A 16,264-nucleotide genomic window follows, 5' to 3' on the forward strand; every position below is an offset into this window, starting at 1 on the left:
CCCAAGGTGAGTTATTACAGGTCACTGATTCCCTACTCCTTTCCACGTTTCATAAAAATGCTCTGATCCTCCCATCTTGAAACAGGCAGAGGGAGCACCAGGTGTGGGGAGGCCTCCTTTACCTTTGCTCTTGAAGGAGAGTCGTCCGGGCCGCTGATTTCCATCAGCAGCTAATAACTGTCGAATCTCCACAGTTTGGGGAACCTTGCCAATCACATGAATCAACACGACTGTCACTAAGAAATCATGGCAGGAGCTCCCAGGACACTAAGAATGTAAATTGTGCCCACATGCCTTGACATAAACCACTGTGCAGCAGCACGACCATTTATCTCCATGGTGGGACACCTACCAAAGGCCCATGTGGCAGTCTCACCACAATGAAGACGGATTATGACCATTATCTTGGACACAAATATTCTCAATGTGACCCCCTCATCGGACACCCTCAACAGAAGATGGTCCCCCGACACATGGGATATGGGTTGGTTATCCTAATGAAATGCACAGACTCAGACGCTTGCAGAAGGCAAGCTGTAACTGAGAAACAGGCATTTTATCTGTTAGGTTCATTTATGCCCGAGGATGCCATGTCCTTAGCACAGAGGCAGCCACACACGTGTACACAAGAAACTCCTCATCGAGTTGCTGAGCTACGCGGAGCTCTCAAGTTTTATTGTTCAGGAACTCTCCCTGTTCTGACCAGCATTCTCTTCTTGTACATTTCACTGTGAATAGGGGCCACAGGCACTCATAGAAAAGTTAATCTCATTTATCCCCACACATATTGTATTTATCTTCTCATGCTAATACACACTGTCATATACCTAACTTGGAGAAGGAAAAAATTTTTTGTTCAAAAAAGAACATCTAAATGAACTAAACTAAGACCTGACTGCAGATGACACCTGGATAAAAATTATTAGGGGAGTCCCCAGAAACAAATACTTTCCCCTACCAATGATCCTTGAAATTAAATTGAATTCGTGTACGTGTGACGCTTTGCACATAGAAGATGGAAGCAAAAGAAACACTGAGATTTATCACCTGAAAATCAGATGAACATCAACTGGTCATTTTCGGTTCCTGACACAAGACTAATCAGACAGATATTTCAACTTCCTAAATGATTTCTTTTCTTTCTTTTTCTGGACTCTTTCATCCTGCTACAAAAAGCCAGGTTTCGTGTATTTTCGAGAAAGAATATACAGCAGAACCATGAGGTCACGCATGGCTTTGAAACACATCCCTATTTAGAGAAAAGCAAACATGGTTATATCCCTCTTACTCTTCTCCCTGAAAAAGGATGGCTTTAGCATTAAAGGCTGTTAGTTTCACACATTAGAGGGAGTGATGCGTCTCCTCCTCTGAAGGCTCTTCTGAATTACACAGTAGATCAAAAAACTGGCTCCCAAAGGTGGCCAGAAAGAGTTCTTTCACCTTCACGTCTGACTTTAATGCTAGAGGTTAAGGACAAAGGCTACGCTGGAGCATGGGAAGGAAGGATCACCACACAGGCTCCTCTCTAGGTAGCTCTGCTAGGGCTCACCCTTCCTCGGAACAGGAGATTGCTCTTACACTCATAAAGTAACACCAAGCTCTCCAAGTGCAGGTAGAGAAAGAGCAGAAGATGATTCTTCAAACAGGGAAAGGGCAAGCTGACTTCCCCCTCAGACCACCTCCTTGCAATGTATTCCCTCTGCTACCCTATCTAGATCCCACAGGGACAACTCTCTTTTTTATATTTCCAACCTAAGTGTGGGAGCCAAATCCATCTCCTTATTTTCTATTAGCTCAACTGAAACAAGGTAGCATTGAGTCATTTTTTTTAAATTAAGAATGTCACTAGAGATTAATGAGGCAATAGCGAGAAACCAAAAGATACAAAGACCTATGCAAGTAGCTAAGTCTACCCAGTATAAGTTGCTGACTCTGAGAATAAGTGTAAATATGTGTACAACAAAATGCATGTGACATGCCAGTGTAAACGGCTTCCCACGCGTTGAGCTCCTGCTATATGCCAGGCATTAGTTTGGGCGTCTTAACACGTTTACCTCCATTCCCCATAACAACACACTACAAAGTAGTTGCTGAGAGTTGAAGGGCAATTAGAAGGGAGCATGCCCTTTCAAAGGGGAGCAAGAAGTACTCCTAGGAGAGGGCTTCTCAAACTTCAGTGTTGTAAGAACGATAAGGGTGTATAATGTAGACTTTCAGACTCTAACTCAGAAATCTGAATTAGGAGGACGTTTGTAAAGCTTTGGGATTTCTGTTTTTAGCAATTACCTCAAAGGATGCTGGTGTAGGTGGCCCATTCATCATACCTTGAGAAACGACAGTCTAGAGTCTCGAATTCACCGTGCCACCAGACCACGGGAACTGTGTGCTTCAGAGCTAACAGCTACCATGTGAGACCTGTTCTCTCTTCCATCACACAGGGGCAATTTACAGATGCTATGTCAGAGTGGAAAAATGTTACTGTGGAGGCACTATTTTGGAGAGAGATGCCATGTGTTTCAGGACTTTTCATCTCTTCAGTCAGACGTCAGTAATTTGTTTAGAACAAGAGGGAACCAGGCTGTAAAATGCAAACGAGAAAAATGAAACCTGCCTTTACTGCAGGAGGCACAACCCCCAGCCCCCGACCTGTAAAAAGGCACCACTAACAGACAGCAAACAACCGACTACACAAGATTTAGAAAGGTCAGAAGTAGCACCTGTTTCAAGCTGTGCAAATGACACTCACGTTGTCAATCAACGGTCAGCTACTAGGAAACAAGTCATACCCTTCAACCAACAGAGGTGACAACGCCAGAAAATCTGAATTGAGCTCTACAAAAAATGAGGAAAAACACTTCACATCTGACTTTCTCCCATCACTAGGGCTAGAGCGGCCTGTTGCTGCTTCATAGATAACTGAATCTCTGAGAGGTGAGGTGACTTGCTGTTGGAAAAGGATTAACAAAACCTTTTCCCCTTCTGCATGAGAATTTGACCTTGGGTTAACCTTCTATCTCTGTTCCCCTGGAAACTTGATAAAGACAGAATGTCAGCTATGTTATCAAGCAACACTACTCATGATAAAATTGACCCTGGACAGTTATACCACATCTGGACGGACAAGAGCTATAAACGAGGGCCTGTTGACGGCCACCATCATTTTGGGTTCCTTTGAGTGCCGTGACTCTTACCGATCGGGCCCAAGCAGATCGGTGGGAACCACAGAAGTTTTGCATGTGGAGCTGGTACAAGAGATACTGGCTCTTGTAGGTCACGTGGCTTTTAAGCTAGAGAGACTCCTACACCTGCCCCCTGCGGGTCTTGTTCCCTCATACCTGAGCTGTCACCTGAGGTGGGAGAGGGGAGTGATAGCCCCTGGATGCTGCGTGGACTGCTGTCTATACTGCTGTGAGGACCACTCCTATGGAACAGAAACGTCCGCACTGCCCTGCCAACAACCTGTGATTCCCCTCTGTCCCCTGAGGAGTGGAATGGTGCCAGGTGTGGCCTGTGATGGTCCGAGCGTGATTCTGAACACATGACGCAGTGAGCAGTGCACCTGCCCAAAGCCACACTCCTGGGAGGTGGCAGGGCCAGAACTGAAACGCAGTTGGCTGTCTTCAAGGTAAACATTTTCTCTTTAATTGCAGGGCCCAAACCTTTTCTCCTGAGATAACTGTACTCTGGCCCAAGAGACTGGTGCAACTGGTGTAAACACTTGCCAGACATTGTTTTCGCCTCCAGTGTCACATGAGGTCCCTAGGTTTGGAAGCATCTATCCCATCCTGCCTGCCCACCTCAACAGCGGGGTCAGCTGAGTCATTTCTAGATGATTCTCCCAGTGTAGGCAGCTCTTTGCAGGAAACTGCCCTCAGCAGGAAGCCCCTTTTCTTGTCACTTTAGCAAAGCTACATTGTAACTGACTTTTAAACCAGGCACCCCCCACCATGCTCTACTCATCTCCAGCCCAAGCACACCTTTCAAGTCTTTTGATTACACAATACCTTGCCTAACTTCAAAGTAGTAGAAATGAAGCATAAGTAATTAACAGACGACGAGATCTCTTCCGTAGCTTCCCCTTCAGTAATCTCCCTAACAAACACTGTGAACAAGATAGCATCTAGAGGGAGATCCCGAGGAGGCGACAAGGCTGCCCACAAGGCTGCACACAGGGGGGTGGCGACGACTCTGACCCCATCTCAATGATTAACCGAGGTTACTTCCCTGTTTCCCTTTAAAAGCTTTCATGGCCGAGCAGAATCTTTAGAGGTAGTTTTGGGGGACACTGGGTCCACCATCGCCCCAGATTGCCGGCATTCTGGTTAAAGGCACCTTTCCTTTCTATCAACATCTGTGAGAATTGATTTTGTAAGCAGCGAGCAGTGGGACCTATTCACTTCATTTGATAACACCAGAGACTTCTCTAAATGCAATGATACCCTGGTTCAAACCTCTAGATGATTTTTTAAGCCCTCAGACAATTATGGCTTCAGGCTGGAGGGTCATGGTGATGCCACACCTGATTCCCAAACCAAGGTGACTGTCACCCATGAGCACAGACGGGTACCCAAGCTCTCCCCTTGCCTGGGGTGACAGCTCTGGAATGGCAGAGGTCCCCTGATGACCAAGGGAGGTCCTATGCTGCCACAGAAATGATCTTACAGAAGTTTCCCTCTACAGGCCCTCCACGGGATGTGAGGTTATTAATACAGTGAACACAACACAGGTCCTCCCAGATTAACACCTGACCAGAAGAGTGGATGCATCATTCCTTCCCAGCCTCCCCTTCCTCTGCTCTCAGCAAAAATCTTCAGATGGAAATCAGGGCAAATGATGTCACCTCTCTGAGGTGCCCCCCAGCCTTCTGGCTAAGCGGATCTTTATCCTCGCCACTTTGAGCACAGCCCTATCACAGGACAAGTGAGCACCTCCCCCTCCCCTACAAACAGCCCGAAGCTGGGCACAAATGGTGACAAAACGAATGAAGGCAAGAAACAACATGAAACAGGTGCACCCCAACCATATTCTCTTCTGTGTGACCTGGACCACTGAATCAATTCCATCTAGTCTAAACTTTAGGTCAGCATCTTGATTAACAGCAGACCTAATTTTAGGTCAGCATCTTGATTAACGGCAGAACATGGGCAACTTCTTCGTGCGTCCCTCTCCCAACCATTAAGTCTGATAAAGAACTTGCTTTGCCAACCACTAAGTGACAAGTTTATAGAGATTCTAAATCAATGTTACTCAGACATGACATCATGCTGAAGGCTGTAAAACCCCGTTTCTAGCCATGTCTGGCTCTCCTCTTCTGCCACGACAGGTAGGAGTGAACAGAGAGGAAGAAAGTGACCCAGAGAATGAACACCCGAGGAAGGAACCCACCAGAAAGCGCTGATGGGGCTCACATTAGGCAAGGCCAAACAGCCAGTGAAAACTTCGCCGTGGCTTAGTGCCAGAGGACTTTAGACTCACTTTACAGAAGGGGAAACTGAGGCCCGGAGAAGCGTCTTGAAGGAGGTCATGCCAGGTGGTAGTGAGCTTGATCTCAAACCCAAGTGCTTTTATACTATGCCACACTCACTAATTGTGACTCTCAGCGAAGTGTCAATAAAAACAGTCAGTTTTTAGCAAATGATCTTGTTATTTCAGCTTCTTAAAACAATTTGCTTCATTTCTAAGGCAAGGTATTTTTTGCCGAAGAGAGTGAAAATAAAAGTGTCAAGTGTGGAGAGAAACTAGCCTTCTCACACATTGTTGCTGGGAATTATAAACAGGGATAACCTTTGGGGAGCAAAATCTGGCACTGTTAAAACAACTGTAAAATGTGCATACATTCTTCAATGCAGTAATTCCACTGAAATGGTTGTATACATGCAAAAAAGACCTACAAGGATGTTAATCTCAGTACTATTTATGATATCAAAAAATTAGAAGCAACCTAAATGAAAGTGATTAAAAATATTAAGGTAAATTCATACTATGAAGTACTATGCAACTATTTTATGAAGAGAGAATGACCTATAAAAAGGGCTGTCCATGATTTGTTGATTTTATTTATAACTTAAAATGTCATATACGTATGTGTGTGTGAGACTGGGTGTATATGTACAAGGCTCCTGTAAAAATTAAATATTACTAATAAAGCACTTCAAATAGCTCCTGCCAAAGAGTGAACATTAGGAAAAATTTATCAAAATGTTATAGTATATAAATCAACTATACTTTGATTTAAAAAAAGGAACTATTAAAATAACTTTAAAAAAACAAACAAAAAATGTGATAGTATATGCATGAAAATAATTTAGAAGAATATACACTAAGTGGCTAACGCTGGCTTTGTCTGAGAGGTGGGATTATATAGGGTTCATTTTCTTTTAATAAATTTGTGTTGTTCGAATACTTTAATATAATTATTTTTGTATTGAAAATATAGTAAAGATACGCTTTCTACAAAATGTAGAAAACCTTATTATTCAGAAAAGAACATCCTCCGTATGCACAGAATTCAGTCTAGCAATGCTAGTAAACATTCCACATTTGTATGACGGACTAAATACTTTAGACCTGTATTAGATTGCTGGCAGTGTTAACCTGTTCAGAGGATGTAAGTGAGGGAATGGAAGGAAGAGAAAACAGATCATGTCACAAATGTTGAAAAAGAACAGCTATTTCCTCTCCCCTGAAAATCTGTGATTCTGGCCTGGAGCCCTAGAGCCACTCGGAGCCAACAGAGGAAGTGAAGGGCCGCCGCGCGTCCTGGCCATTCCTTAACAGATGTTTCGCAGCCGATCCTGCTGACACATCCTGCAGGCCAGGCAGGGCCCTGTATGGTTGTTGCCTGCAGGAGTGCGAATCCAAACGCAGACCTAAACCATGGCAGTGATAATGATACAACAAATAACTACCAGGTTCTCCTAAAGGCTAAGGCTCTGCAGACTTTCCTCCAAACCTACAGAATCTGAAATCTGAACTTTTAGGAAAACTAACAGGTTGTGTTGCTGTACAGAACATTTCTTTCTGGGTTTTGTGTATCAACTATGTACTTGGTCACTTTATGGAACAATGTAATGAATTGTGAGTCCTGAGGTTTTTTTCTAGTTACTACCTGTTAGTTTTCTTCTGCTTTACATCTCAGTTGATTGCCCAGTATAATCAGAACTAAATTCAGTGATGATGACAAAAGGGGACTTGTTTCTTTGGGTGTGATTTTAAGAGGAATGCTTTAGTGTTTCCCCACAAAGTACGAAGTGCTCTGGGGTTTTTGAAAAGTTGCCTGTTACAATCTCCTTTTATTCCTCTTTATCCTTTTTAAAAACTGGGACTAGGTGTTGAAATATTTTTGTCATTTATTGACAGAATGATGAATTTCTCATTGAACTTAGTGATGTGATTAGATCAATTCCTAGGACCGGGATTCTCGGGTCAATGGATCACATAGAAAAGCCTATGAATTGGTTCACCTGAGAATGAAACGCCAGAGCACAGTGCAGTCCGGGTCTGACTGACTCACAAGAAAGCTTCAGGGGAGGACAGGTAATGAGATTCTATCACGGACTTGACCTCATGGGAAAGCAGTCCACACCTCAACTATAGCACCAACCACACTGAACTGCAGTTCAGCTGCTCAAAGAGTTTCTCTCTCCAAGATTTCTCCAGGTAAAGGATGATATCTTATGCACCCAAGTACCTGTTGTGTCTTTTACATGGCCAGGTGGCTGAGTTATTTCTGTTCCGTCCCCACAAACTATATTTTGCATGCAAGCCGCCTACCTCAGTCTGCAACCAAGGTCAGACTCAAGGGAGAACACAGGGAACATGAAGAAAGGAGGAGGAAATAACGAGTCTCTGAAGGCAAAATCACATGACCCCGTTACTTCAGGATGGTGGAAAAGTATTAGTAAAAAATACTGAGGCCTGGGAATTCCCTGGCGGTCCCGTGGTTAGGACCCAGCGCCTTTCACTGCCAGGGCCCAGGTTCGATCCCTGGTCGGGCAGCTAAGATCCCACAAGCCACATGGCTCTGCCTAAATAAATAAATAAATAAAATCTAGGTCTGCCCCAACCTTGCTTTACCTCAGCTCCCCAGGATAGGAGAGGGATAATAAACACACCTCCCACGCACCTGAACCTCCATCAGTAATTTTTATCACTGTAAATCCTTGCAGGATTTTGAGCGCATCATAGCTCACACAACATTCTCACGCACGTCCCCTCACTTGACACTCCTCACAGACATCCCAGGGGACAGGACAGAACCAGAGTTCAAAGCTGGGAGTCAGACCTGGATATGAATTCTAGCACTCAATTAACAGGGAGGGCAAGTTACTAAATCTCATTTAGCCTCATCTTCTTTACCTGTAAAACTGGGGTAATATTTACCTCATGGAATGCTTCTGAAGATCAAGTATAACATAGTGAAAATCAAAGTCCCTAGCACATGTTACGTGCTCAACAAGTAAGTACGATTTCCTTTCCTTCTGACACCGGAGTTTTCCCCTGGGACAATGCCTCTATTGGCATTCACAGCCACCGTCCTTCAGGAGGCCTCCCGGCTGTCTGCTTAAGGCACAAGTGGCAACCCCTGCCCAGGACAGAGGCAGATTGGTGGCTGCCCCAGTGCCAGTGGGGAGCCCCTGGCTGGGCTGCCTGAGTGGCCCTATGTCTGTGTGGGCTCTGGGACACAGGTGCAGCCACCAACCCTGCACCCTCCCACATATGTTCCCTCCACAGGGAACCTTTCATTTTCTCAATTTTTTGGACATTGGCCTCATACCCGTCCTTCAGACTGTTTTACGTCTATTCTCCCCAAAGGACTATGGGACAAGGGCAGGCTTCCCAAACACCTTCTCCTCTCTCCCTTCTCCCTCAACCTGCACACCTCTAACCAGCTCTCAGTGGCAGGGTTTCAAGCATTTCTTTTCTACTTCCAGGAAAAGCACAGTATTAATTGTGGTTCTGGAACCAAAGTGCCTCGGTTCAGTTCCAACTCCATTTCTCACCGTTTCTGGTGTGACCTCGGCAACTACTTAACCTCTCTTAACCTTAGTTTCATCCTTTGTAAATGGGGATAACAACACACTTTGGGGGAATTCAATGAGGCACACAGTAGGTACTCAACAAAATTTAGCTCTTTTCTATATTATGTATATATACATAAACGTATCTGGAAGGATATGCATAGAATGGTTTATAGTGGTATGCTTCAGGGAGCATACAGAGGAGAAATTTATTTGACAGAAACTTACACCATTTTACAAGCATTCATTATTTTTGTAATTTAAACACACTTTTAACAAGAATACACGGGTATGGTAAAGAAAAGGAAAGGAGGAGAGGGGAAGGGAGGTGGGAAAAAAAAGAAGAAAAATGGTCTGCTCAAGGCGGAAGCCAAAGGCTGGGTCAGAGTCATGATTGGTTTAGACATTCTGGTTATAGCTTTAGTGCTAGGTGCAGAGTTCCCCATGCCTTGTCAGAGAAAACTTCTGCCGTATATATGTCAGCCTTACACAGATTTCCTTCATATTTCCTCCAGTGTTCCAGGTGGGAGTGGGTGTGGGGGAAAGCCCAGTTCCATTGGATTAAGTTATCCTGGGATGGAGGGGTGCGGGCAGGGAGGTTCTGATCTCCCTCACGGTGGGAGAGCTGCCCAGTCCCCTGGAGCACTGTGCGGGGGGCGGGCGGGGGTGTCTCCTGGGTCCCAGGGGAGGAGGGGGCACATCCAGGACAAGCCCTAGGAAGCTTAAACACTACCAGGCAGGAAATGCTTGCAAGGGACCTGGGCATGCCCCCCTAAGAAGTCTAGACCACTTTGCGTGGGAGGAAAAAGGGAGGGCTCTGTCTCTTATTGAAGAATCTTCTGAGCGGTTTCAATTTCCCTATTTCTCCATTGTGTCATGAGATACAGACTGCAGCAAGCAAAGGTTTGTTTTACTACCTTCTGTGCAAGAGTCCCCACAGGGCTACTTACATTTCCTCCCCAACCTAAAAGCTCAGTACTATGCATAGTAAAAAAACATACCCTTTTTTGGTAAGAGCTACATTATCAGAATACCAAGAGGAATGCTGCCTACTCTTTATGTGTAGCCAAGATATTCATTTAGCCAACCCACATTTCGGACTTTTTCAAAGGGTGAAAACCCTCCTTGTTCCTAACTTCCCTCACATCACTTCTGATGGGTAAAAACCTTATCGGCTCACAAAATGCATGCCCCAAGCAGCTTGCATTTCTAGAAAACCACCTCCTGTATAGAGAATATTCTATGAATGTTTTCAAATTGCAAATGCTACATTGCTTCTATGTGTCTTCTGGGCTCCACCCAGACAAACACAGCTATTCCTGCTGGCAACTATGAATATGTAATATTTTCCCCACCTTATTAATACCTCTTCCAACAAAGTTCCCGCCAGCCAAGCATGTCCTTGTGACCCGTTCCCATCACCGTTTGCCACCCCACACTCACCCAATAGAACTGGATCTGCTATAAAGGAAGATGCCAGAAAGGACCCCCAAGAAGGTGGCTTACCTTTCTCATGGCTGCTTGCTGGTGGGGGTGGGAGTGGGGAGGTGACCGGTTTGGACTTGTCATAGTTGTTAAAGCTCTGGCTCCGTCGGTTGTTAGCAGTGGCTGACCCTCCGCGTGTTTTGGCCTCGCTGCCTGCAGCGGATACCCTCGCGGTAGGACCTGGAAGTCTAAAAGGCAAAAGCAACAGGCTTCAGTCTCAGGAAAACAGCAGTACCTCAGAAGGTACTGCAGCCATGCAGGAGGCAAAAGAAACCATTCAAGGCATCAGGTCGGTGGCGGTTTGCCAGTCCAAGGACTTACTGGAACCATCACAAACATCTAGACTAGTAATGACCCCAGTGAAGTCCAAAAGCCAGGTGTGAGTAGTTTTCCTTTGAACACAGAGAGAAATATATGAATACGTCTGCTGATTAGAAATACAAAGCTCGGGAGTTCCCTGGTGTAATAGTGGTTAGGATCCTGGGCTTTCACTGCTGTGGCCCAGGTTCAATCCCTGGTCAGAGAACTGAGATCCCACAAGCCACACAGCGTGGCCAAAAAAAATACAAAGCTCGTCTTACTTTTTCTCTTGGATGAGTAATTTTGCTTTTCAATAGGGCCAAACCATGTCATCTCTAATTCTATCTAGGGTAGAACATAAAGGTCTGTTAAGACTCTAAACTGTTAAACTTGCGTGTGCATCTCTTTTGACAGACACTGAAAATGGTTTTTGCCATAACTAGGGATGTAAGTATCAAGAAAAAGATATAATTTATGATGGTCAGAAAGGAAACTGCTACCTCAGAACCCAACTCATCTGCAATGAAAAATTATGGACTGGATGGAAACATTTGTTCAGACATACATTTTCCTTCAACATCTGACAACCTGTCTCCATAGACATTACTCTGAGTCTGAAGCTCAGCTTCTCTGCACAGTCGATGGATAAAATCATACATTCTTTCTGTAAAATGAGCAGGAATCTGTTAGCCTAAAGACAAACACACACTTTCCCTTTAAATAAAACACTTCATTTTTGGGTGGTTTGGGAAGTAAAGTCAGCAGACTAGTCTTTGGTAATGTGTCTGAAGATATTATGGCCCATTCCCCGAAGAGTTAAGGCTATGACTCCGCAAATCAGAATTTTGGTTCAGGGATTACTAAGCAGACTCTTTGCAATCATTAAAGTTGAAAGATGAATAAATGATGAAATATTTAGTTATATCTTTCAGCTAAAACCCACTTAGCAGTGTTGAAAAGCCACTGGAACCTCAGCTGACCAGCATTAGATCTAGCGATAAGTCTGAATTTTCAACTCATAAAGCTTTCAGCCTTCTCTTTCCACACAAATCTCTAAGCACCGAAGAAGTCTGCAGTCTGGAAGCATTTTCGATAGAAACAGGCAAACGCTTCAAACTTTTTCTTGTTGCCTGAGCAAGAAAAAATGGCTGCAGAGTGCACAGAGAACATGAGCTGGTGTGAGAGGACTGTAAGATTTATACAGTTAAGAAGAAGCTGGCCCAGTTCCTTAACTGGGAGCTAGGAGAGAAGGAAGCGGGTGAGTTCTTCCCCCCAAAAGTGGCAGAGGGAAGGCCTCACTTCCCACTGCATTAGGAGGATTTGCCCCTCTGTTAATTTACCCCATCTTGTTTAGTGAAGATATTCACCCCACGAAGACAGGCACAGAGTGGGGTGCAAAACCAGCAGTGCCAGTGCCTGTGTTTGCGGACCAGAGGCGGCCAGATCAACTGATCAAGGAGGTCCAGCAATCTTGGCACCTCTCGGTTCTGCTTCCAATGCAAACAGCACCCTGCACGCCCTCCAAGACGGACAGTGTTACCCGAGGACTCCCAGCCAATGGCAGAGCTGCTGCAGGTGCAGGCGTGGGGCTCCTCAGGGCTGGACTCTGCAGGAGTCTGTACACCCACAGATAGGCCTGAAAAAGGATTATGGACATGTTCCAAGATGATGTCACAGCAACAGTTTTAAGTGGTGCAGGGTAACACAGGTGACAGTATTCTACTCCCGTGGCAAAGAACAGGGAAGCAAAAAGCAACGAGGAGGGAAAAGATGCTCGAGAGGCCCCACTGCCCTCACCTGGGGCTGGACCACAGATTTTTCAGAGCAGCACAGGGCCTTTATCGAGGCAAGAAATCAAAGTATTGGATGGGATGGCCACAACCTTGAATGAGGTAGGCAATTTGGTCCTCTGTGAGGCAGTGTGGTACAATGGGTAAAATAGCTTTTTCCATACAAATGTGGACATGACATTGGGCCAGTCTTATGATCTGAGATTCACGTTCCATATATGTCACTTTGGAATAACAGTAAAGTACCCAATCGGATAGCTGTGAACTTGGAATGGGACTTAAGGTCCAGCCTGATGTAAGTACTCAATGCATGCTGGTTCCCCTTAACATCCTCTCTGCTGAGCACAGATTCATAAAGGAATTGGACATTGTCATAAAGAAAACATGCTATGGTAGAAAAAAGAACCAGACAAATAAGGAAGGAATCAGGCAGATCTAGGTTAAAGCAGCAATAGAGAGCTGGACAAAAATCAACACACAAGAGTTGGAGATCAACGTTTCCAAAGAGGCAAGACAGGTTTCGGCAGACAGGATTCATCATCTCCCTAAGGAACATTCGAGGAGAGAAACTGCTTCATCCAAGAATCCGTGATGAAGAAACTGCTTCATCCAAGCATCTGTGACGAAGACCTTACACTTGGGGTACCTCTGAGCCATCTGTGGGGCCCAGACTGAAACATTCCCCAGTCTTGGATTAACTGAGACGGCTCCGGTTTCCTAGGGGTGGTCACCATCAGATCCTCTTCCTTGAGTCAGAACCTAGAGGTGCTACTCTGATGGGAGTGACCCATCCTTCAAATGGCTACAGGTTGTACCAAGTTTTCTGAGACACGGAAGAGGTCTCGAAGGCCTTGAGGGCGGCTGACGTGACAATAAGGGATGGTTGGCACATGCCGAGCCATCAAAAGCCACCATAAAGCTCAAGCCAGCTCATGTCACCCTCTACCTCATCACCATTACACCCTAGTGAGGACAGCTCCCTTAACTTGCCCAAATGGGAAAACTGGATGGAGACCAAGTAACTTCTTCCAAGTGTCAGAAGGAAGCCATGTGAACACTGTGCTTCAAAACTCGGGTTCTGTTGTGGATGGGGTGGGACAGTTGCTTGCTCCAATGCAAGCCTCCCACATCCCTCTGAAATTTTCAGCAGTCTGCCTCACAAACAAAGGCCATGAATGAATGTGTGATGGATGGGAAGTAAGGTAAAAAAGCTTCGTTTGGATCCACCCAGGAGGGAACCAAAACATCCCTTGGGATGATGAGTCAATCCACAAACTGAATTAATTCAGACTGAATTGTGAATACAGGACTTCAGAGCCAAAGGTGACCACGAGATCCTAAGATACCTGAGCAATCCAGGTGAGGGCACTGGACTTCACAAACTGAAGCAGGGATGTGCTATGTCTGTGTTTCTGAGTCCTTCCTTACCCCAATTCATATGTTGAGATTGTAATGCCCAATGTGATGGTATTAGGAGGTGGGGCCTTTGGGAAGTGATTAGGTCATTAGATAGAGCCCTCATGAGTGTTGCTTGTAAGTCACCCAGCCTGTGGTGTTTTATCATGGTGGCCCAAAAAGATTATCACAGGGTTCTAGTTCAATCTTATCTAGATCTTAAGGGGTGGATTGACCCTAGCTGACATCTCAATTACATACACATTGATAAAAGAATATGAAAGGTCAGAAGTAATTCAAAGAAGAGAAATAATGACCTCGGAAGTTGGAATGGTCAGGGAAGGTTCCAAATAAAAGCAACCCCAGAGCAAGATGTGGCATGTGGAATGAGAATGTGAGTAGAGGGCAAGAAGGGAGGGGGCAGAGGTGTCATGCAGAGGGAAGCTTGTAAAAAAAAAAAAAAGCACTGAAGAAAGAAAGGGCCAGTGTGTGCTGGGGCTTGGGGGACAGCGTGGGAGGAAATGAGGCTGGAAAACCAGGCGGGGGCAGCCCTCAGTGTCACACTATGAACCTTGGACTTGGTCCTGTCCTCCAGCAAGGAGGCATTCATTAGGGAAGCTGAGAACAGAGCTAGAGTTGAAAAGCAGAGTAGCTTCCAGTTCACAGTCACACAGGCCCCTGGCTAACATTCTGAAGTTCATTATTATTAACATCCTTGTGCATCAGGAGAACTTCTCTCAAGCCCCAGCCTGCAAGTAGCTGCTGTCTATTAGCATCATTCTTCTGCAGAGCTGGGTCTTGCTCATGTGGAACAGCTGCAGATACCACAACAGCTGCTGCCCAGCGATGCCTGCCTCATCAAGAAAAAGCAGAGAGAGGAGAGTGCAGCAAGTCAACCTCAAATCATCCACACCCTACATCATCCACAGTGCCAGAAGGTTTCAATGGCTCCTCTGCAAGAGGGACTCTACTTCCCATGATCATCCCACGTCCAAACAACAGTTACAAAATGAGAGGACACAGATGTGTTCTCTGAAACACACACGCGTTGCTTTTTTAAAAAATGAAGTTTAAGGGAAGAGGTGTAACAAAGAGGCAGGAGGAAAATCCTGCTGCTATGGGGGCTATGGTCAATTTCTCCAACATGTGCACAGCCGAGCAGGCAGGATGGTAAGACTGTTGTTCCTGGCACATAACCTGTGCGTGCATCCCGGCTCCACGCGTTGTACGTGCTGACGGGAAGAAAGCCGTTCTTCTCCCCCAAACCACTTCAAAGGCTGGGAGCAGAAGATGGCCCTCCCAGGAAAGATGGCAGCTTGTGTGCACATGCTCAGGACCTTGGGGGTGGGGGGGGTGGTGGAGGTCATAATTGGAGATGTTTTTGCTAGACAAGATGATTAAATGCTAAACCTCTCATCTCCACGGCATCTGCTTTTCAGCAGCTGGGCAGAGACGGCTGAACTACTAGCCACACTGATTCTTCTCCACAAGATGGTCTTACAGAGATCGACTCTGTGAGACTCGCTAGAGCTGGCCCAGATCAACCCAAACCACCAACATCGCCCTATCAGCTAGTTATGGTGCACGGATTACATGCCAGGCTGCAAAGGGCTGGAAATGACTTTATTTAGTCCACATAGCACTGTGACTATGTGGGGCAGGACTACCCCATTTTACCAATAAGGAAACACAGGCTCACGGAGATTAAATAATGGGTCCAGGTAACACAGTAAGTGGTGAAAACGGTGTTTGTTAGGTTCGACTGCAAAGCTGCACTCTTCGTCACCATGCTTCAATGCCTCCCACAGGTAGAATAAGCCTAAATACCTGAGGCTCACCAGGGATGCCAAGAGGCAACACAGTGGTCAAAGGTGGAAATTCATGGAAATCCTTCATCCCTGTACCAGTTCCCTCCATGAGCCCCTTCCCCGTAGATTCAAGATGAGGCTTCCCACCTGCTCAACATCCTTGGTGCCTATCTAGGTGTTTGGCTCTGGTCGGTGTTCAACCAATGTCTGCACCTGAACAAGAGACCTATTTCCAAAGCTCTGGGAGAGGTGTCCTACTCAGCCAGAGGGGTAGGTAGGTCAACAAGTTGACCCTGTTTCTTTTGGCAACCAGACTTTACTACTATCCCTGGTGGTGCCTGATCAGCTAAAATGTTTATCAAGGTTGTGCTCAAGTCTAGGGGCGGGGAAGTGGGCGGAGCAGAAGGCAAGGAGTGTTAGACGAATAATAAAATGAAGACCATCCCTTTGTCAGGCTCGTCAGAAA

At 45.6% G+C, this 16,264-nt stretch overlaps 1 protein-coding gene across 13 annotated transcripts in view; it reads right to left on the reverse strand.

The window, feature by feature from the left end:
• NAV2 (neuron navigator 2) overlaps positions 1 to 16,264 on the reverse strand; it is an 856,213-nt gene that overhangs the window by 201,498 nt on the left and 638,451 nt on the right. For all 13 annotated transcript variants that reach the window (XR_003434512.1, XM_027115202.1, XM_027115201.1 and 10 more), the window contains one exon: positions 10,527 to 10,693. Coding sequence is in view for 12 of the 13 variants with exons in the window: in XM_027115202.1 (XP_026971003.1) it covers positions 10,527 to 10,693 (167 nt within the window). In the remaining variant the exon portion in view is untranslated. The remainder of the gene's footprint in view (positions 1 to 10,526; positions 10,694 to 16,264) is intronic.

Source organism: Aethalodelphis obliquidens, unplaced genomic scaffold (assembly GCF_003676395.1).
Source record: "Aethalodelphis obliquidens isolate GAN/ISIS:26980383/991018 unplaced genomic scaffold, ASM367639v1 scaffold14, whole genome shotgun sequence".
Classification (NCBI taxonomy): domain Eukaryota; kingdom Metazoa; phylum Chordata; class Mammalia; order Artiodactyla; family Delphinidae; genus Aethalodelphis; species Aethalodelphis obliquidens.